This window comes from Chlorocebus sabaeus, chromosome 10 (assembly GCF_047675955.1).
Source record: "Chlorocebus sabaeus isolate Y175 chromosome 10, mChlSab1.0.hap1, whole genome shotgun sequence".
Classification (NCBI taxonomy): domain Eukaryota; kingdom Metazoa; phylum Chordata; class Mammalia; order Primates; family Cercopithecidae; genus Chlorocebus; species Chlorocebus sabaeus.
In genome coordinates, this window is record NC_132913.1 from 83,915,006 (window position 1) to 83,937,018 (window position 22,013).

General features: G+C 37.5%; 1 protein-coding gene and 1 non-coding gene across 8 annotated transcripts in view; one reads left to right on the forward strand and one right to left on the reverse strand.

The window, feature by feature from the left end:
• Positions 1–22,013, forward strand: part of CCDC150 (coiled-coil domain containing 150) — a 95,286-nt gene that overhangs the window by 36,822 nt on the left and 36,451 nt on the right. For 6 of the 7 annotated variants that reach the window (XM_007965721.3, XM_038001820.2, XM_038001821.2 and 3 more), the window contains 4 exons: positions 1,679–1,803; positions 2,090–2,267; positions 2,828–2,896; positions 19,333–19,446. In XM_007965721.3, coding sequence (XP_007963912.1) covers positions 1,679–1,803; positions 2,090–2,267; positions 2,828–2,896; positions 19,333–19,446 — 486 coding nt within the window. The remainder of the gene's footprint in view (positions 1–1,678; positions 1,804–2,089; positions 2,268–2,827; positions 2,897–19,332; positions 19,447–22,013) is intronic. The other variant, XM_038001819.2, reaches the window with a different exon arrangement.
• LOC119625516 (small Cajal body-specific RNA 16) lies at positions 11,316–11,499 on the reverse strand. The gene has a single exon (XR_005241709.1).

Here is a 22,013-nt window from a genome sequence, read left to right on the forward strand (position 1 = left end):
ATTATCTTATTTCTATTAGTGCTTTTCAATTTTCATCAGAGGGGTGATTTGGCCTTACACTCAGGGCTTTTCATGATTTCTTCTCAAGTATCATCACTTGAGGAAAAATTATTATTTGTCCCATTATTTATAGAATCATGGAGAACACGTATAACTAACCCTAAAGTACTTAACCTTTTCCTCAAACACCTTACAATTTCTCGTTTTGCTTATGCCATTTTCTCTGCTGAGAATGCTTTTTACTTCATCTTCAATATCTGAAATTCTCTTTATTATTTGAGTCACTTTCTTCAGGGAGTTTGATCATCCCAACAAGAAGGGATAAGTTTTCCCTTTCAACTTCTATTCCTGGAAAATTAACAGACTACCATAGAAATAGATCACTTTCTCTTTTTGTAAGCATACTTACTATATATACTAAGCATTGTGCTAAGGATTTTACACATATTACCTCCTTTAATTGTAGCAGCCATTATGTAAAAGGGTATTTATTACCCTTATTTTACAGATAAGAAAATGAGGGTTAGAGAAGTTCACTTGCCCAAATTCACCTAACTAGCAAGAAGTAGAGTTGCCTTTTAACCTCAGGTGACTCCAGAGTCAATGTATGTAATCATTATGTTATGCTGCATCCACATTCTGCATTCTCTAGTAGTAATTTATGTGCTGGTTCATTTCCTGGATTACACTGTGAGCTCCCTAAAGGCAAGAACATTGCCTTATATATCTTTATTTCTCATAGTGCTAAGCCTGCTTTGCATGTAACATATACTCAATAAATATTTAGTTTTTAACTCTGTGCAAGTATAATGCTATATCTAGATAGGATTATAGTGGTGAACAAGACAAAATTCCTACTTTCATGGACTTATAATTCAGTGGACTGAATATACAATGAAATACTTATTACAAATATTTCAAAATTTTGGAGTATAACACAATTGGGATCCCATTTTACCAGTGTGAAGGCTTGCTTTGCAATCAAATGTTAAAATAGAAGTCTTTTAAAAAGAATTTATAAAACTAATTATTAATATGTACTGTATTTGCAAAAACTTTATGGATTATGTGTAGGGGCATATGGTACATAAAAATGTCATGTTTTGATAATCCCAAAATGGTGAGCCAAAGAAAATAAATTATGTAAAACAGTTATAGTGCTTCTGCTGTAACATTATCTGAGTGCAATTTAAGATAGTCTCAAAAGAATTCACAGCAAACTGTTAAACATGATAATCCTTAGAATGTGGGATTATTTGGAGGGAAAGTGTAGATAGAGAGGAAGGGATCTTTTCATTTTATATACATTTATATTGTTTTACTTTTAAAAATGAAGTACCATATTGAAATTTTAAAATACCAAAAATACTCGTAATATAATTTTCTATCTTTAAAAATATGTTGGTATTAGGAGTTTTATAATTTTTCAGCAGGCTGGGTAAATAATACATCTTGACTATTGGCTAGTAGAGCTATAAAATGGTAGAATTGTAGTCAACTCAGAGGAGGACAAAGAGAAACTGGGCATTAAGATAAATTGTTTTAAAAAGAGGTTTTATTTATGTAAATATTACTTGTTTTTTTAAGTTAGTTCAGTGTTTTTGATTAGTTACTCCAATGACACCCTATCAAAAGACTTTCTGGAGTTTCAACTTCTACTATTGCTCTTAACACTCAGGTAGAGCAGAAAATGATGACGCAGACATTTCAAGAACAAAACTTATTGCTGGATGCAGCCCATGCCAGTATCACAAATGAACTACAGACTGTTCAGAATGAGAAAACCCAACTCCAAGCACATCTGTAAGTAAATTATGGGCAACTTCTTATACATCTTTTGTTCTTACATTTGTGTTTCTTATCATGTGTCTGTCTCAGTCTTATCTTCAATGAAAACATTTGATTGTGCATTTTTTGGACCAGCCACAGAGATAAAATAAAGACTCTGCCCTTAAGAAACTAGTTTTGTTAGAACATTTTAGTAACTACTCTCAGTCAGGAAATATGTTCTATAAGAACATGTAATTGCTCTTTCTGTTAAATTAGAACTCTCATTTAGCTTTCATATGTTCTTGTTCTCTTCCTGCAGGGATCATTTAATCCTTGAGCATAACCAGTGTATCCAGAAAGCACAGGATGCTGAAAAGAGAACAGCTGTGCAAAAAGAGTTGCTAGAATCAACTATTGCAAGATTGCGAGGTGAATTGGAAGCATCAATGCAAGAGAAGAAGTCTCTGCTAGAGGAGAAAGAAAGATTTCAGAGGGAGGTAGGTAGAACCAAATTTACGTTATCTTCTCGTTGTGGTGTGATGATGTTTTAAAATTGTATTCTAAATGCAAAAGACAAGAAAAGAAATAAAACCCAGATGCAGTTTGTCTGAGTTGCCCAGTGAAGAATCTTTAGGTGGCTAACCTATGCCTTTTAGCCTGTGAAGTAGTCTGTGCCAAATAGAACAGTATATTCTTATCCAGCATTAGTGAATGTTAATTAGTAACTCACACATCCTCATGTTAGTTAAGGAGTCAGATTTTAAAAATTGATTTCCCCTGAAGGAGTGGGGCAGTGAAGGTTAAAGGGGAACAGCCCTGTCTTCCTGCTTAGGAAGGAACCAGCAGAGTCTGACATGCAGACGTGTCTTTCTAATTTCAGGGCTATTTGTGAAGTCTGCTCTGCCTCAGAGACTCCCTGATTGGCCCCTTTTCTGAGAGGATGTGCTATCTCTGCAGTGTAGGTATTAATTGACATGCAGGATATGTCTGCTATAGTGGAGCCTGTCAGCTACTATAAAATTGACCTATTTCTTTTTTTCCCATCCCCCTTGGGCAGGTTAATAAAACAGAAAAAGAAATAGCACAAGAAAGATGCAATTTGGAAAAGGAATTAGCTAAAAACAAGGTATTCTACATTTTACTTACTGATATTTCACTGTATTTCCTTCTATATTGCTGCCTACTGTATCAGCTTATCTTAATGAGGAGATGGGTGATGAATACCAAGCTGCGGGGGAAAGGAAAGCTATGAAGCTGGATGCCACTCAGAGCACACCAGTCACTGCAGCAGACGGTTGTCTCTGGGGAATGTTTTCTTGTTGAGCATCTAATGTTTGCCAGTGAGTCATCACTGCCTCTGGCCCTAGTGTTAACTGAGGATTCTAGCCAAGAAGTCACCTGAGAGTTAGCTAATGGGCCTGTGAGAGGCAAAGAGATGATTGCTGACTAGGCTGTTTTTAAATAAAAAACTAAAGGCTGGATGAGGTGGCTCATGCCTGTAATCCCAGCTCTTTGGGAGGCCAATGTGGGCGGATCATTTGAGGTCAGGAGTTCAAGACCAGCTTGACCTACATAGTGAAACCCCATCTCTACTAAAATATAAAAATTAGCCAGGCATGTTGGTGGGTGCCTGTAATTACAGCTACTCGGGAGGCTGAAGCAGGAGAATCTCCTGAATCCAGGAGGCAGAGGTTGCAGTGAGCTGAGATCGCGCCACTGCACTCCATCCTGGGCGACAGAGCAAGACTCCCTCTCAAAAAAAAAAAAGAAAAAAAAAAAGCAAAAACTAACTCAGGCTGCCTGAGTACCTATCAGCACCTGCCACTTTATCTTTGAGGTACCATTTTCTGGATTCTAAAATAGAATGTTCAGAGAAACAAATGAAATCCTTATTAAAGTTAAACAAGAACCAATCTTTAAAACATTGCTGTTTGTGTTTCAAATTTTGAAGAGAGTAAAGATTATGTATCACTGTCATCTAGAGAATATATCTGGAGCAGCAAGGAGTATTAGCTTACTTAGGCAAGAAATCCAGCAATAGGTATTGGGTATAGTCATCCAGCCTTGACTGTTTCTTTGCTTCTGGTTTGCCCAAGTAGCATTTGTATTACTATATATACATGTAAACTTTTAATTTAAGGATTGGAGAGAGGAGAAATGCTAGAGTTTGAGCCTGAACTCAAATGCAGTTGCCACCAAGCTATCAGGTGCCTTCTCTGGTTCTAGTGATAGGAAAACAGTCCACCCTAAAAATCCTCAAATGAGGCTGACTTCCTGTGGCAAGGACTTTGGTGGTATCAATTTGGCCTCAACCATGCTTTCTAAAATTGGGAAAATTGGCGACTACCATTAAATTCATTAATGCTTTTTACTTAAAAATATTAGTGAATGAGGGCGGGCATGATGGCTCACACCTGTAATCCCAGCACTTTGGGAGGCCGAGGCAGGCAGATCACTTGAGGCCAGGAGTTTGAGACCAGCCTGGCCAACAAGGCAAAACCGTGTCTCTATTAAAAATACAAAAAAATTAACCAGGTGCGGTAGCACACACCTGTAATCCGAGCTACTCGGGTGACTGAGGCATGAGAATTGCTTGAACGTCGTAGGTGGAGGTTGCAGTGGGCCAAGATTGCACCACGCACTTCAGCCTGGGTGACAGAGTGAGACTCTGTCTCATAAAAAAGTTAGTGAATGTTACATGGCCAAGGCAAATGCTGTGAATATGTTTGGGTTGGAAACATAGCATTATTATTTTGCTTGTCTGATTTCATTCGTCTTAATGTAGGCTAAGTATAAGTTCACGGTGCTGAAAGATACTTGCTCATTAGAGACATTCTGTGAAGCCAAATGATAATGCTTATAGAGAATCTCATTTTGTGGTATAAATTGATTTTTAAAATATGTGTTCTTTTAACGCTATGCTTTTTTAAAAAGTCAGGTTTATTATAATTTACATACAGTGAAATTCACCCTTTTTTAATGTATAGTTCTATGAATTTTGACATATACAATCTTGTAACCACCACCACAATCAAAATATAGAACATTTTTGTCACCCTAAGAAAGTTCCCTTGTGCCCTTTTGTAATCAATGCCTTCTTCCACCTCCTTCCCCTGGCAACCATAGATCTGTTTTTTTGTCCCTATAGTTATAAATTATCCAGAGTGTCATATAAATAGAATCATATAGTATATAGCATTTTAAATTTAATTTCTTTCATTTAGCATAAAGCATTTGAGATTCATCCATGTTGTGTGTCAGTAATCTGTGCTCCATTGCCTGGATGTATCACTTTCTTTATCCATTCACCAACTGAAGGACATTTGGGTTGTTTCCAGATTTTTGGCAATTAATAAAGCCTCTATAAATATTCAAATATGCAGATATGTATTTCTGTTGAGTAAATTTCAAGAGTTGGATTTCTTGTTCCTATGATAAATATATGTTTAACATAATAACAAACTGCTCAACTGTTTTTCAAACAATCTGTACCATCTTACATTTCCATCAGTAATTCATGACTTCCAGTTTCTCTACATTCTCACCAGTACTTGGTTCGGTTTTTTAGTTTTATCTATTAGAATTTGTGTGTATCAGCATATCACCGTGCTTGTAATTTGTATTTCTCCAATGACTAATAATATTGAGCTTCTTTTCATGCGCTTATTTGCCATTACAAATTGACCTATCTCATCAAATCTTTTAACCATTTAAAATTCAGTTTTTTTCTTGAATTTTCAGAGGTTTTAAAACATATTCTTAAATCTTAAAAATATTTTTACTGTTTGTATATATACAAGTCTTTTGCCAGATATGTATTTTACAAATATTTTCTTCCATTTCATGACTTTTCTTTTCATTTTCTTTCAAAGAGCAGAAGTTTAAAATTTTAATGAAGTCTTATCAATTTAAAAAATTTTGTGGATCATACTTTTTGAATTTTTGCCTAACCTAGGATCACCACAATTTTCTTTTTTGTTGTCCTCTAGATGTCTCATAGTTTTAGGTTTTATACTAAGTCTATGGTACATTTCAAGTGAATTTTTATATATCATGCAAGGTATTGTTCAGGATTCGTTTCACTTTTTTTTTCTCAGGGTCTCACTCTGTCGCCCAGGCTGGAGGGTGGTGACACAATCACAGCTCACTGCAGCCTCGACCTCCCTGGGCTCAGGTGATCCTCCCACCCACCTCAGCCTCCCGAGTAGCTGGGACTACAGACGCATGCCACCACACCCAGCTAAGTTTTTTATTTTTTGCAGAGATGGAGTTACGTTATGTTGCCTGGCTGGTCTCGAACTTCTGGGCTCAAGCAATCTGCCCAGATATCTTAACCTCCCAAAGTGCTGGGATTACAGATGTGAGCCACTATGCCCAGCCTGGTACCTTTTTTAAATTTCTCCATTGGTGGGCTTTTGGGTTGTTTCAACTTTTTGGGTATTAATGATTCTGTGAGCATTTGTATACAATTTTTGTGTGTAAACATATGTTTTCAATTGTCCTAGGTATAACCTAGGAGTGGAACTACTGGGTCATGTGATTACTCCATGTTTATCATTTTGAGAAACTGCCAAACTCTTTTTCAAAGTGGCTACACCGTTTTACAATCCCACCAGCAATGTTTGAGAGTTCCAGTGTCTCCACATCCTTACTAACACTTGTTATTGTTCACATTTTTAAAATACCCATCCTAGTGGGTGTGAAATATTTCACTGTGGTTTTTAAATTGAGGTGAAATTCATATAATATAAAATTAACCATTTTAAAGTGAATAATTCAGTGGTATTCAGTACATTTGTAGTGTGGTGCCACCACTGCCTCTGTCTAGATTCCAAATATTTTCATCACCCCAAAAGGAAACCCTGTACTAGTTAAGCAGTCACTCCCCATTCCCTCCCTCTCCCAGCCCCTGACAACCACTAGTCAGCATTCTGTCTCTATGGATTTACCTATGCTGGATATTGTATGTAAATATAATCATACAATTTGTGATCTTTTGTGTGTGGCTTCTTTTACTTAGCCTGATGCTTTTGGGGTTCTTCAACATTGTAGTATGAATCAGTACTTCATTTTATGGATGAGTAATGGTGATTGTATGTATATATGTGCATGCACACACACACACACCAAATTTGTTTGTCTGTTCATCTGTTAAAGAACATTTGCACTGCTTTTACCTTTGGCTATTGTGACTAGTGCTGCTATGAACCTGTATATACATATATTTCAGTACCTCTTTTCAATTCTTTGTGATATATGTATCTAACAGTGGGATTTCTGGATCACATGGTAATTTTATATTTAACTCTCTGAGGAATCACCAGTTTTCCACAGCACTAAACCATTTTACATTCTCACCAGTGATGTACAAAAGTTCCAGTTTCTCACATCCTCACAAACACCTATTTTGTGTTTTATTATAGCCACCCTAATGGGTGTGAAGTGGTACCTCACTGTGGTTTTGATTTGCATTTCCATAATAACTAATGATGTTAAGTATCTTCTTGTGTGCTTACTGGTCATTTTATATCTTCTTTGGAGAAATGTCTGTTCAGATCCTTTGCCTATTTTTAAAACGGATTATCTTTTATCAACTTGTACGAGTTCTTTATATATTCTAGATACTACACCCTTATCAGATATGTGATTTGCAGGTATTTTCTCCCATTCTGTGGGTTGTATTTTTATATTGGTAATGTCCTTTGATGCATAAAAGTTTAAAAAAATTTTAAGTTTGGTTTATCTGTATTTCCTTGGATTGTTTGTGTTTGGGTATTATATTTGAGAAACTCTTGCCTAACTGAAGGTCATATAGATTTATCCCTATTTTATATTATAAAATTTTTTATAGTTTTATGTATTAATTTAGGTGTTTGATCCACTTTGAGTTAATTTTATATGTGCTATGAGGTAAGGGTTTGACTTCATTATTTTGGCTATAGATATACAATTGTCCCAGCACTCTTCGTTGAAAAGATCATTCATTCTTTCTATTGAATAGTTTTCACTCCCTTGTCAAAAATCAGTTAATCATAGATATGTAGGTTTATTTCTAGACTCTTAATTCTCTTGCATTGATCTACATGTCAGTACCACACAGTCTTGATTACTATTGTTTTGTAGGAAGTTTTGACGTCTAAATGTGAATCTTCCAACTTTGTTGCTATTGTTGTTGTTTTAAAGATTGTTTTAGCCATTCTGGGTCATTGCATTTCTGTATGAATTTTAGAACCAGACTCTCCATTTCTGTAAAAAAAGAACAGCTGGAATTTTGGTAAGGTTTATATTGAATCTGTAGATCAATTTGAAGAGTATTACAAGCTCAATAATACAGTTTGTTTCTGTATAAAGTATGTCCTCACTTAATGTCATCAGTAGGTTCTTAGGTTTCAACTTCAAGTGAAACGATATACAGCAGGTCCTTGAATAACATCATTTCATTCAATGTGTTATGATGTTGATAAGAAAAAACATTGATTTTGTTATACATTATCATTTCACTTAAAGTTGCAGTCTCCAAGAACCTATCAATGACAGTGAGGACTACTGTATAAGATAGTGTGATCTCTATAAATATCTCTACAAACTATATAAATTATCTCTATTTGTAATAGAGATAGTTATTTTTTGTAGAGGCGGAGTTTTGTTATGTTGCCTGGCTGGTCTCGAACTCCTGGGCTCTGTATTTGCTATGTCTATTTGTAATAGAGATAGTCTCACTTCTTCCTTTCCAATTTGGCTGCCTTTTATTTCGTTTTCATATATAACTGCCTGATAGAATCTCCAGTGCAATATTGAATAGAATTGGTGAGAGCAGATATCTCTGTCTTGTTTCTGATCTTAGAGGGAAAGCTTTTAGTTTGTCACCATTAAGTATGATGTCAATTTTGGGGGATTTTCAGTGCTCTTCATCAGGATTAGAAAATTCCCTTATATTCCCAGTTTGTTGGGAATTTTTGTCATGAAAATATGTTGAATTTTGTCAAATGCTTTTGCTATGTCTATTGAGATGATCTTGTGGGTTTTGTTCTTTGTTCTATTACTATGGTGTATTACAGTGGTTGACTTCAAATGCAAAACTAAGCTTGCATTCCTTGGATAAAGTTTACTTGGTCATGTTGTCCTTTTTATATGTTGTTGCATTAGGCTTGCTAGTAGTTTGTTAAGATTTTTGCATCTGTATTCATAAGGGGTACTATTCTGTAGTTTTATTTTCTTGTAATGTTTTTGGTTTTGGTATCAAGATACTGTTGGTCTCTTAAAATGATTTGGTAAGTATTCCCTCCATTTCTATTGTTGGGAAGAGTTTGTGAGGGATTGGGGTTAATTCTTCTTTAAATATTTTGTAGCATTTACCAGTGATGCCATCTGGTTCTGGGCTTTCTTGTATGTAAAAGGTTTTGTTTCTTTGTTTGGTTTGTTCTTTTTATTCTATAGGTCTATGCAGATTTTCTACCTTTATTCGAGTCAGTTTCAGTAGTTTGGTTCTTTCTAGGAATTTATCCATTTCATCTAGGCTATCTAATTTGTTAGCATACAATTTTCAGAGTAGCCCCTTGTCTTTCTTTCTGTGAGGTCAGTAGCAGAGTCCTCTCTTTGATTCCTAATTTTAATAATTTGTGTCACCTGTATTTTGTTCTTGTTTAGTCCAGCTAAAGGTTTGTCAATTTTGTTGATCTTTCTAGAGAACCAACTTGTGGAATTTTTTAGAGATTTTTCTCTATTATTTTTCTCTATCTTATTTTTGCGTTAAACCTTACTGTTATCTTCTTTAGATTTGCTTTGGGTTTAATTTGATTTTCTTTGTCTAGTTTCTAAAGATAAGCTTAGGTTATTGATTTGAGAAATATTTCATTGTTAAAATGTAAGTGCCTGTAGGAGTCAGTCTGAACCTATTCTGGTTCAGGGGAGTGCCCCTAAAAAAATAAAAAATAAGTGCCTGCAGCTACAAATTTCCCTCTCTGCACTGCTTTAGCTGCATATGAGATGTTTTGTTATTTTGTGTTTTCATTTTTGTTTATCTCAAACTGTTATTTAATTTCCCTTGAGATTTCTTTTTTGACCCATTGCTTGTTTAGAAGTGACATGTTTAGTTTATTCACATATGTGAATTCCCCAAATATTCTTTTATTGATTTCTAATTTTATTCCATTGTGGTTGGAAAACATACTTTGCATGATATCAGTCCTTTCAGATTTATTGAGAGTTGTTTTATGGTGTAACAGGGATATACCCTGAAGAATGTTCCATGTGCACTTGAGAAAAATGTGTATTTTGCTGTTATTGGGAGGATTGTTCTACAGATGTCTGTTAGGTTACTTGGTTTATAGTGTTGTTCTTGTCTTCTCTTTCCTCCTTAATCTTCTGTCTAGTTGTTCTGTTGATTAATGAAAATGGGATATTGAAGTCTCCAACTATTACTGTTAAATTATTTATTTGTTCCTTCAATACTGTCATTTTTTGCTTCATATATTTGCGGCCTCTGTTAAGTGCATATATATTTATAAATGATACATCTTCTTGACAGGTAAACACTTTTTCAATGTCCTTTATCTCACCAGTTTTTTCTTAATGTCTATTTTGTTTAATATTAGGACAGTCATTTAACTCTTTTTAGATTACTGTTTAATTTATATGGTATATATTTTCCACGCTTTTGTTTTCAACCCCATTTGTAACTTTGGATCTAAAGTGTATATTTTATAAAGAGCATATAGTTGGTTTTTTAAAAACTCATTTTGCCTATCCATATAAATGGAGTGGTTTGATCCATTTATATTTAATATAATTACTGTTAAGGTAGGATTTATATCTGCCATTTTGCATTTTTTGTTTTTTGCTTTTTGCTCCTCTATTTCTCAATTAGTGCCATCTTTTATGTTAAATATATATTTCTAGTTCACCGTTTTAACTCCCTTATCATTTCTTTTATTCTATATTTTAGTTTATAGGTAACAGAATTACAAACAAAAATATATAGTACCTTTTATATATACCTATGTTGCTACCTTTACTGTTACCTGTTATTTCTTATACGGATTCCAGATATTGTCTACTACCCTTTTATTTTAGCCTAAAAAACTTCCTTTAGTATTTCTTACAGCATATGCTTTCTAGCTTCACAATCCAAACCCCACCAAAAATGGGGACCTGGAGAAATTGCTCTACATTTTAGGTGAAGTCTGAAGAACCACATTCTCAAGAGTGTATTTAAACCAGAAGAAAAACTCTTCTATGAATTATTTCAATTTTTATTTATCTGGGAATATCTTAATTTCTTTGCTGTTTTTGAAGGATAGATTTGCTGAATTTAGAATTCATGGTTGAGTGTTTTTCTTTCAGCGTTTTGAGTATGTCATCCCATTGCCTTCTGGCCTCAACTTTCTGATGAGAAATCAGCTGTTAATCTTGTTGAGATTATCTTGTACATCAGGAGCCACTCCTCTCTTGGTACTTTCAAGATTTTGTGTCTCTTGCTTTCAACAGTTTACTTGTGTATGTTTTGGGGCATGTCTTTTACACTCATTCCCACAAGTTGGCAACTCTCCTTTAGCTTTCATTTCTGATCACCAAACTGCTGCTGGAATGCTCACACCTGTTACTGCAAATTCAAAACCTAGGGAAGACTTCTCCTGGGAATTTACTTTATGTCAGTCTTGGGCTGCCTGGTACATAGCTGCACCCACAACTGGGCAAGTTCAACAACACAGGAGCCTTTCCACAGACCATGATTATTGTAGCTTTATAATAAATCGTGAAATTAGGTAGAGTCCTCCAACAGTGTTGTTTTCCAAAAGTGTTTTAGCTATTTTAGTTCGTTTGCTTTTTCATGTGTGTTGTAGAATGACCTTAATGATTTCTACAAAAATGTTCTCTGGGGATTTCAACTGAAATTAGAGTTAACATCTCAGCAATATTGGATCTTCTAGTACAGTTAGGTTGTCACTTAATGATGGAGATACATTCTCAGAAATGCATCTCTGGGCAGTTTTACTTGTGTAAGTAGAGAGTACTTACACAAACCTCGATGGTATTGCCTACTGCATACCTAGGGTTTTTCTTTAATTTTTAAGTTCAGTGTACATGTGCAGGTTTGTTATATAGGTAAATGTGTGTTATGGGGGTTTGTTGTGCAGATTATTTCATCACCCAGGTATTATTATTTTTCCTGATCCTCTCCCTCCACCCACCCTCCACCCTCTGACACACTCCAGTGTGTGGTGTTCTCCTCTGTGTGTCCATATATTCTCATCATTTAGCTCCCATTTATAAGAGAACACGCAACATTTGGTTTTCTGTTCCAGTGTTAATTTGCTAAGGATAATGGCCTCCAGCTCTATCCATGATCATGAGGACATAATCTCATTCTTTTTTATGGCTGCATAGTATTCCATGGTGTATATGTACCACATTTGCTTTATCTGGTCTATCATTGATGAGCATTTAGGTTGATTCCATGTATTTGCTATTGTGAATAGTGCTGCAGTGAATATACACATGTGCATGTATCTTTATAATAGAATGATTTATATTCCTTTGGGTATATACCCAGTAACAGGATTGCTGGGTCAAATGGTATTTCTGTCTTTAGGACTTTGAGGAATCGCCACACTGTTTTCCACAATGGTTGAACTAATTTACACTCACACCAACAGTGTGCAAGTGTTCCTTTTTCTCCACAATGTCACCAGCATCTGTTATTTTTTGATTTTTTGACTTCTTAATCATTCAGACTGGTGTGAGATGGTATCTCATTGTGGTTTTGATTTACATTTCTCTAATGTTCAGTGATGTTGAGCTTTCTTCATATGATTGTTGGCCACATTTATGTCTTCTTTTAAGAAGTGTCTGTTTATGCCTTTTGCCCACTGTTTAATGAGGTTGTTTGTCTTTTTCTTGTAAATTTAAGTTCCTTATAGTTGCTGGATATTAGACTTTTGTCAGATGAATAGTCTTCCATTCTGTAGACTGTCTGTTTAGTCTGTTGATAGTTTCTTTTGCTATGCAGAAGCTCTTTGGTTTACTTAGATCCCATTTGTCAATTTTTGCTTTTGTTGCGTTGCTTTTGACGTCTTTGTCATGAAATCTTTGCTCGTGCTTTGTTCTGAATAGTATTACCTCAGTTGTCTTCCAGGGTTTTTATAGTTTTGGGTTTTATATTTAAGTCATCAATCTATTTTGAGTTAATTTTTGTATATGGTATAGGGAACGGGTCCAGTTTCCATCTTCCGCATATAGCTAGCCAGTTATCCCAGTCCCATTTATTGAACAGGGAATCCTTTCTCCATTGCTTGTTTTTGTCAGGTTTGTCAAAGGTCAGATAGCTGAAGGTGTGTGGTCTTATTTCTGGGTTCTCTATTCTGTTCCATTGGTCTGTGTCTGTTCTTGTACCAATACCATGCTGTTTTGGTTACTGTAGCCCTGTAGTATAATTTGAAGTTGAGTAGCATGGTACCTCCAGCTTTGTTCTTTTTGCTTAGGATTTTCTTAGCTATTCAGGCTCTTTTTTGGTTCCATATAAATTTTAAAGTAGTTTTTTCTGGTTCTGTGAAGAATGTCAATGGTAGTTTAATGGGAATAGCATTGAATCTGTAAATTGCTTTGGGCAGTATGGCCATGATTCTTCCTATCCATGAGCATGGAATGGTTTTCCGTTTGTTAGTGTCATCTCTCATTTCTTTGAGCAGTGTTTTGTAGTTCTTCTTGTAGAGACCTTTCACCTACCTAGTTAGCTGTATTCCTAGGTATTTTATTCTTTTTGTGGCAACTGTGAATGGGAGTTCATTCATGATTTGGCTCTCAGCTTTACTGTTGTTGGTGTATAGGAATGCTAATGATTTTTGCATATTGATTTTGTATCCTGAGAGTGCGGAAGTTGCTTATCAGCTTAAGAAGCTTTGGGGCTGAGGCGGTAGGGTTTTTGAGATATGGGATCATGTCATCTGCAAACAGGGATAGTTTGACTTCCTCTTTTTCTTTTTGAATGCCCTTTATTTCTTTCTGTTTCCTGATTGCCTTGGCTAGAACTTCCAAGTTCTGTGTTGAATAGGAGTGGTGAGAGAGGGCATGCTTGTCTTGTGCCAGTTTTCAAGGGGAATGGTTCCACCTTTTGCCAATTCAGTATGATGTTGGCAGTGGGTTTGTCATAGATGGCTCTTATTATTTTGTGGCATGTTCCTTTAGTACCTAGTTTATTGAGAGTTTTTAACATGAAGGGATGTTGAATTTTATCGAAGGCCTTTTCTGCATCTATTGAGATTATCATGTGGTTTTTCTCTTTAGTTCCGTTTATGTGATGAATCACATTTATTGAATTGCATATGTTGAACTAACCTTGCATCCCAGGGATGTAGCCTACTTGATCATGGCAGATAAGCTTTTTGATATGCTGCTGGATTCAGTTTGCCAGTATTTCATTGAGGATTTTTGCATCAATGTTCATCGAGGATATTGGCCTGAAGTTTTGTTTTTTTGTTGTATCTCTGCCAGGTTTTGGTATCAGGATGCTGCTGGCCTCATAGAATAAGTTAGAGAGTAGTCCCTCCTTTTCAGTTTTTTCGGAATCGTTTCAGTAGAAATGATACCAACTCTTCTTTGTACCTGTGATAGAATTCAGCTGTGAATCTGTCTGATCCTGGTTTTTTTTGGTTGGTAGGCTGTTTATTACTGCCTCAATTTCTGAACTCGTTATTAGTCTGTTGAGGGATTCAATGTATTCTTCCTGGTTAAGTCTTGGGAGGGTGTATGTATCTAGAAATTTATCTTTTTCCTCTGTATTTTCTAGTTTGTGTACATAGAGGTATTTTTAAGATTCTCTGATGGTTGTCTGTATTTCTGTGGGGTCAGTGGTAATATCTCCCTTATCATTTCTGATTGTGTTTATTTGAAACTTCTCTCTTTTCTTATTAGTCTAGCTAGAAGTCTATTTTATTTTCCTGAAAAAACAGCTCCTGGGCTGGGCACAGTGGCTCACGCCTGTAATCCCAGCACTTTGGGAGGCCAAGGCGGGCGAATCATGAGGTCAGGAGTTCGAGACCAGCCTGGCCAATATGGTGAAACCTCGTCTCTACTAAAAATATAAAAATTAGCCAGGCGTGGTGGCACGGGCCTGTCGTCCCAGCTACTTGGGAGGCTGAGGCAGAAAAATCACTTGGATCTGGGAGGCGGAGGTTGCAGTGAGCTGAGATCGTGCCACTGCACTCCAGCCTGGGCGACAGAGCAAGACTCCATCTCAAAAACAAAACAAAACAAAACAAAAACAGCTCCTGGATTTGTTGATCTCTTGAATGGTTTTTGTGTCTCTATGTCCTTCAGTTCACCTCTGATTTTGATTATTTCTTGTCTTCTGCCAGCTTTGAGATTTGTTTGCTCTTTGTTCTCTAGTTCCTTTAGTTGTGAAGTTAGGTTGTTAACTTGAGATCTAATTTTTTGATGTGGTCATTTAGTGCTATACATTTTCCTCTTCACAGTGCCTTAGCTGTGTCCCAGAGATTCAGGTATGTTATCTCTTTTTTCTCATTAGTTTCAAATAACTTACTGAATTTTGCCTTAATTTCATTATTTACCTGGGAGTCATTCAGGAGCAGGTTGTTCAGTTACCATGTAGTTGTGTGGTTTTGAATGAATTTCTTAGTCTTGAATTCTAATTTGATTGTGTTGTGGTCTGAGAGACTGTTATAATTTCAGTTCTTTTACATTTGCTAAGGAGTGTTTTGCTTCCAATTACATGATCAATTTTAGAGTAAGTGCCATGTGGCAATGAGAAGAATGTATGTTGTTTTGGGGTGGGGAGATCTGTAAATATCTGTCAGTTCCATTTGATCTAGTGCTCAGTTCAGATCCTGAATATCTTTGTTAATTTTGTGTCCCTATGACCTAATATTGTCAGTGCAATACTAAAATCTCCCACTATTGTTGTATGGGAGTCTAAGTCTCTTTGAAGGTCTTTAAGAACTTGCTTTGTGAATCTGGGTGCTCCTGTGTTGGGTGCATATGTATTTAAGATAGTTCTTCTTGTTGAACTCTCTACCATTATGTAATGCCCTTTTTTGTCTTTTTTTGTCTTTATTGGTTTAAAGTCTGTTTTTTCAGAAACTAGGATTGCAACCCCTGCTTTTTTCTGTTTTCCATTTGCTTGGCAGATTCTTCTCCATCCCTTTATTTTGAGCCTGTGATATGCCTGGTTATATGGTGTAGCTTGTTGCTCCAACCATTGTTGTATATGTGGTCTATCGTTGATTGAAACATTGTTATGGAACACATGTCAGTACATGAACATTATATATCTCTCTGTTTTATTTTGGTTTTTTATTTCTCTCAGTATTTTGTAGTTTTCAGCATATCATATCTTAGACATATTTTGCTAGATTTGCACTTAAAGAATTTCACAGCGTTAGTACTGTTTTAAATGGCATTTTAATGAAATGTGAATTTCCAGTTGTGCATTAATATGTAGAAATACGATAGATTTGCCCTTATATCCTTCAGCCTTGACACACTCACTTATTGTAACATCTTGCCTTACTGCACCAGCTATGGCCTCCTGAATGATGTGGAATAGGAGTGGTGAAAGTGGATACCTTTGCCTTTTCCCAGTTTTAGGGGGAAAGTTTTTCACTATTAATATTGATATTTGCTGTAGGATTCTTATAGATACTTTTTTAAAATCAACTAGAGGTTCCCTTTCATTTCTAGTTTGAGTTTTTATAATGAATTGATGTTGAATTTTATGAAATTCTTTTACTGCATTAAGATGGGTATATGGGTTTTCTTCTATAGTCTATTGAAATGGCATATTATACTGATCGATTTTGAATGTTCAACAAGCTTTGCATTACCGAGATAAGCTTCACTTCATCCTAATTTGTTATCTTTTTATATGTTGCTGGGTTCATTTTGCTAATATTTTGTGGAAGTTTTTTTTTTGTTTTTTTTGTTTTTTTTTTTTTTTGAGACGAAGTTTCACTCTTGTTACCCAGGCTGGAGTGCAATGGTGTGATCTCGGCTCACTGCAACCTCTGCCTCCCGAGTTCAAGTGATTCTCCTGCCTCAGCCTCCCAAGTAGCTGAGATTACAGGCATGTGCCACCACGCCCGGCTAATTTTGTATTTTTAGTAGCGATGAGGTTTCTCCATGTTGGTCAGGCTGGTCTTGAACTCTCAACCTCAGGTGATCCGCCCACTTCGGCCTCCCAAAGTGCTGGGATTACAGGCGTGAGCCACTGCTCCTGGCTGGAAGATTTTTGCATTTATATTCATAAACTTGAATTGACTTTAAGTAAATACCAGAAGGACTTTAACTTAGAGTAAAGGGGAACTATATAATTTACAATAACCCTTTTGCTGAGGGCAACTAGAAAAACTCAAAAAATGGACGAGAGAGAAAAAGGGTTCTTTTAAAAAAAATTATTAGACCCACAAACCACACAGAGAAAAGGGTTGTTAAAAACATCATAGAGTGGCTGGATGCTGTGGCTCACATCTGTAATCCCAGCACTTTGTGGGGCTGAGGCGGGTGCATCACAAGGTCAGGAGTTCGAGACCAGCCTGACCAACATGATGAAATCCCGTTTCGACTAAAAATACAAAAATTTTCCAGGCATGGTTGTGCGTGCCTGTAATCCTAGCTACTCAGGATGTGTCCGGAATTGGTGGGTTCTTGGTCTCGCTAACTTCAAGAATGAAGCCATAGACCCTCGCAGTGTTACAGTTCTTAAAGATGGTATGTCCGGAGTTTGTTCTTTCAGATGTTCAGATGTGTCCTGAGTTTCTTCCTTCTGGTGGGTTCATGGTCTCGCTGGCTTCAGGAGTGAAGCTGCAGACCTTCACAGTAAGTGTTATAGCTCTTAAAGGCGGCACATCTGGAGTTGTTCCTTCCTCCTGTCTGGAGTTGTTCGTCCCTCCTGGTTGGTTCATGGTCTCACTGGCTTCAGGAGTGAAACTGCAGACTTTCGCAGTGAGCGTTACAGCTCATAAAGGCAGTGCAGACCCAAAGAGTGAGCAGCAGCAAGATTTATTGCCAACAGTGAAAGAACAAAGCTTCCACACCATAGAAAGGGACTCAAGTGGGTTGCCACTGCTGCCTTGGGCAGCATGCTTTTATTCCCTTATCTGACCCCACTCACATCCTACTGATTGGCCCATTTTATGGAGAGCTGATTGGCCCATTTTACAGAGAGCTGATTGGTCCATTTTGACAGGGTGCTGATTGGTGCGTTTACAAACCTTGAGCTAGACACAGAGTGCTGATTGGTGCATCTGCAATCCTTTAGCAGAACACAAAAGTTCTCCAAGTCCCCTCTAGATTAGCTAAACACAGAGTGCTGATTGGTGCATTTACAAACCTTTAGCTAGACAAAGAGTGCTGATTGGTGCATTTACGATCCTTTAGCTAGACACAAAAGTTCTCCAAGTCCCCACTAGATTAGCTGGACACAGAGCACTGATTGGTGTGTTTACAAACCTGGAGCTAGACACAGAGTACTGATTGCTGCATTTACAATCCTTGAGCTGGACACAAAGTGCTGATTGGTGCATTTACAATCCTCCAGCTAGATATAAAAGTTCTCCAAGTTCCCACCAGATTAGCTAGATACAGAGTGCTGATTGGTGCGTAAACAATCCTCCAGCTAGACATAAAAGTTCTCCAAGTACCCACCCGACTCAGGAGCCCAGCTGGTTTTGTCTAGTGGTTCCTGTGCCAGGGCCATGGGCAGAGCTGCCCACCGGTCCCGTGCTGCGTGCCTGCACCCCTCCACCCTTGGGTGGTCGATGGGACTGGGTGCTGCAGAGCAGGGAGCGTTGGGGAGGCTGGGGCCGAGCAGGGGTTGGGGCTTGGGCATGGGTATGGCGGGCTGTAGGTCCCAAGTCCTGCCCCATGGGGAGGCAGCAGCTGAGACCCAGCAAGAATTCCAGTGTGGCACAGGGGGGCCAGCAGTGCTGGGGGACCTGGCGCACCCCCTCACAGCTGCTGACTGGGGTGTTGAGCCCCTCACTGCCCAGGGCTGGCAGCGCCAGCTGGCTGCTCCAAGTGTGGGTCCTGCTGAGCCCCCGCCCATCTGGAACTCACGCTGGCCCGCAAGGGCCATGGGCAGCCCCAGTTCCTGCCCACGCCACTCCTTCCACACTTCCCCACAAGCAAACTCTGCCTCGCAAGCCCAGAGAGGGGTTCCCACAGTGCAGCCGCAGGCTGAAGGGCTCCTCAAGTGGGGCCAGAGTGGATGCTGAGGCTGAGGAGGCGCCCGAGAGCAAGTGAGGGCTACTAGCACGTTGTCACTTCTCAAGGAGGCTGAGGCAGGAGAATCACTTGAACCCGAGAGGCAGAGGTTGCAGTGAGCTGAGATCACAACACTGCACTCCAGCCTGGGTGACAGAGCAAGCCTCCGTCTAAAAAAAAATTTAAAAACCATAGAGCTATCAGATTGGTCATATCTCCACATTTAGAGGCAAGGAAACATATGGAAGATATTGTCCATTTTACAGTTATAATTGTCATTTTAAAAATAAGATAATACTTTTTGGATCTGGCATAAATAGTTTCTTTTTTACTTTTGTTTCTTTAAAGGTAGACATAAATACATTAACTCATAACCTGCAGACTCTTGAAGAAGAGAATAAGCACCTGGCAGATCAAATGGCTTCCCTAGAACTTCAGCAAGTCACTTCTGATTACCATGGGGTGGGTATAAAAAGGTCAGTCTAAATAGCAATTAATGACTAATGAGTTCAGAAATAACAACAACCAGAGGTCAGGAGATGGGTTTTCTTTGTGTTTTCATAATTATTATAAATCTTGAATAATTCAGAATAAATAAAGCAGAGATTCTTACAGTATTCAAACAATAGCGAATTTGAGAAACCAAGAGTTTAAGGGATTTATTAAACATTTGCCTTCACAAACAATCTGTGTTACTGAAAAGTACAAATATATCTAATGTTTTAAAATAGTTCCTCTTCCATAAATTATGAGGAAGAAACTTGTATTTTTTTCTCATCAGTTTCCTCCATTAGGCAATCAGTAATAAGTCTGATTTCTGAAGGCTGTTTGACAAGGTCAGTGCATTACAAATAAATAGTACAGTTCTTAAAACATCTTCTCCAGGCTGGGCATGGTGGCTCACATCTGTAATCCCAGCACTTTGGGAGGCCAAGGCAGGCGGATCACGAGGAAAGGAGATCAAGACCATCCTGGCTAAGCTAACACGGTGAAACCCTGTCTCTACTAAAAGTACAAAAAATTAGCTGGGCGTGGTGGCGGGCGCCTGTAGTCCCAGCTACTTGGGAGGCGGAGCTTGCAGTGAGCCGAGATCACACCACTGCACTCCAGCCTGGGCGACAGAGTGAGACTCCGTCTCAAAAAAAAAAAAAACAAAAAACAAAAAAAAAAAAAAAAACTTTTCCAAGTAAAGGGGATTTAAAAATATGGTCATTCCGTTAAGTAGCTAATAATTTTCCTGTGTGCTTTCAAATACATGAAAAAGTATTACTTACTGCTTTTAAGCATGCAAATAATCTTTGAGAATTCCTGGAAGACCTCATTGTGAGTCTGTTTTAATCTGAGCTAAAGTCTTTCAAACTGTTATAAGCTGCTCATTACTTCAACTATGAAAAATTATACAGACTAAGTCTAAATCTTCTTATATGGTCATGGTTTTCAAGCCAGATTTCCTGCTTTTCAGTTTTGGCTGTGACCTCGGGTATGATCCTTAACCTCACTGAGCCTCAGTTTCTTAATCTGTCAAAATGAGGATAATAATGCTATAACTGTGTGGATGTTTGAGGTTAAGTAAATTAATACAGAACATGTGGCAGATAGCTAACATTTATTGAATTCTTAGTATCTGAACTGTCTCAGAGAAAAAAAAAATTACATATAAGTGCCTATTGGAATGACAAGATCCATTAGCTGTAATCCCTGATACTATTTCAGACCAACCCCCTCTCTCCACAGAATTAAAGATTCAGCCATGTCCATTGCTGGTTGGCAAGACTCAGCTGGGTTCCTTTGGAAGACCACATTCTCAATCTGACTGATTCTTTCCTGAATCCATTGCCAGTGAGCAGGCCTAGCCTTACCCTATTAATGACTTTGACAGATCTTGCCAGTGATTTGGTCAGTGTTGATTTTTGCCTGTCTACCACGTCTTGATTACAGTTTCCCAGTGATGACTCATAGATAACGCAGTTGTAGCTTGCAGTTCTGTCTCCACCCAGAAGTGTCTCTGACCATGCCTGCCTGGAAATGCTTCAGTTGGCTATATGAGTTTGAGGAATGAGCTAGGGATTTCAGGATTTGTTTTTGAATCTTAGCAGTATCGTTAAATCTATTGTCATTCAATACTGGCAGTGTATTTTTGTTCTTTGAGAGTTAAAACTTGAAATTCTTTATAAAAGGTGCCTTCTGGTCTAACCCCTCATTGATTTTTGGAGATACACATAAGACTGTGTGTTGTGTGTGTAACATCACAAACTTGAATTCAGATAGATCTGGTTTCAACCTCCATTTACTGTGTGACCTGGGCAGGTTCTTAACCTCTCATGGCCTGCAATGCCAAGAGGATCTTTCCTAGTGTAGGTATCCCACAGTACACTCTGCACACACATATCAGAATAATTACTACATTGATTAGAAATTGACCTGTTTATGCATCTGCCTTCATTCTCTTCTAATGCAAGAACAGTATTCATCTTTATATTCTCTTGCCTAGCATAATGCCTAATACATAATAGGTGCTTTAAAAACATTGATTGACTGGAATACAAAGAAGGTCATGTCTGTTTTGCCAGGCAGTAAGGATTAATGTCATATTGCAATAATAAATAATATTCTTTCTGCTTTTTCTTTCATATTTCGTAATTTCAGGGTTTTTTTTTTTTTTTTGCCATTTTAGCCTGTAGTGATAGTGCAATTTAATTCCATTACCACTAGCAGTCACGCAGGGACCCACAGTAAGAAAAGATCCAAATGTAGGAAGGTTACTATGCCTGAGTTCAGTTTGAATGATTTTCCTCCCCACTTCTCTTTTGGGGTTTAAACATATATTTTAAAATTGTAGCACCAGACAGAAACATAATTCCCTATACAACTGGGACTTTAAAGACTTGAAATTAGAAGATGAACTAAAATGTATTATTTCTTAAAACCAAGATGACATTGTCAGTGTACACTCATGCAGATGTCAAAGTTGGTTTGATTTTCTGGGGCTCATGTCATACTGTTGTTAAATATTTTGAATAAAAAATTCA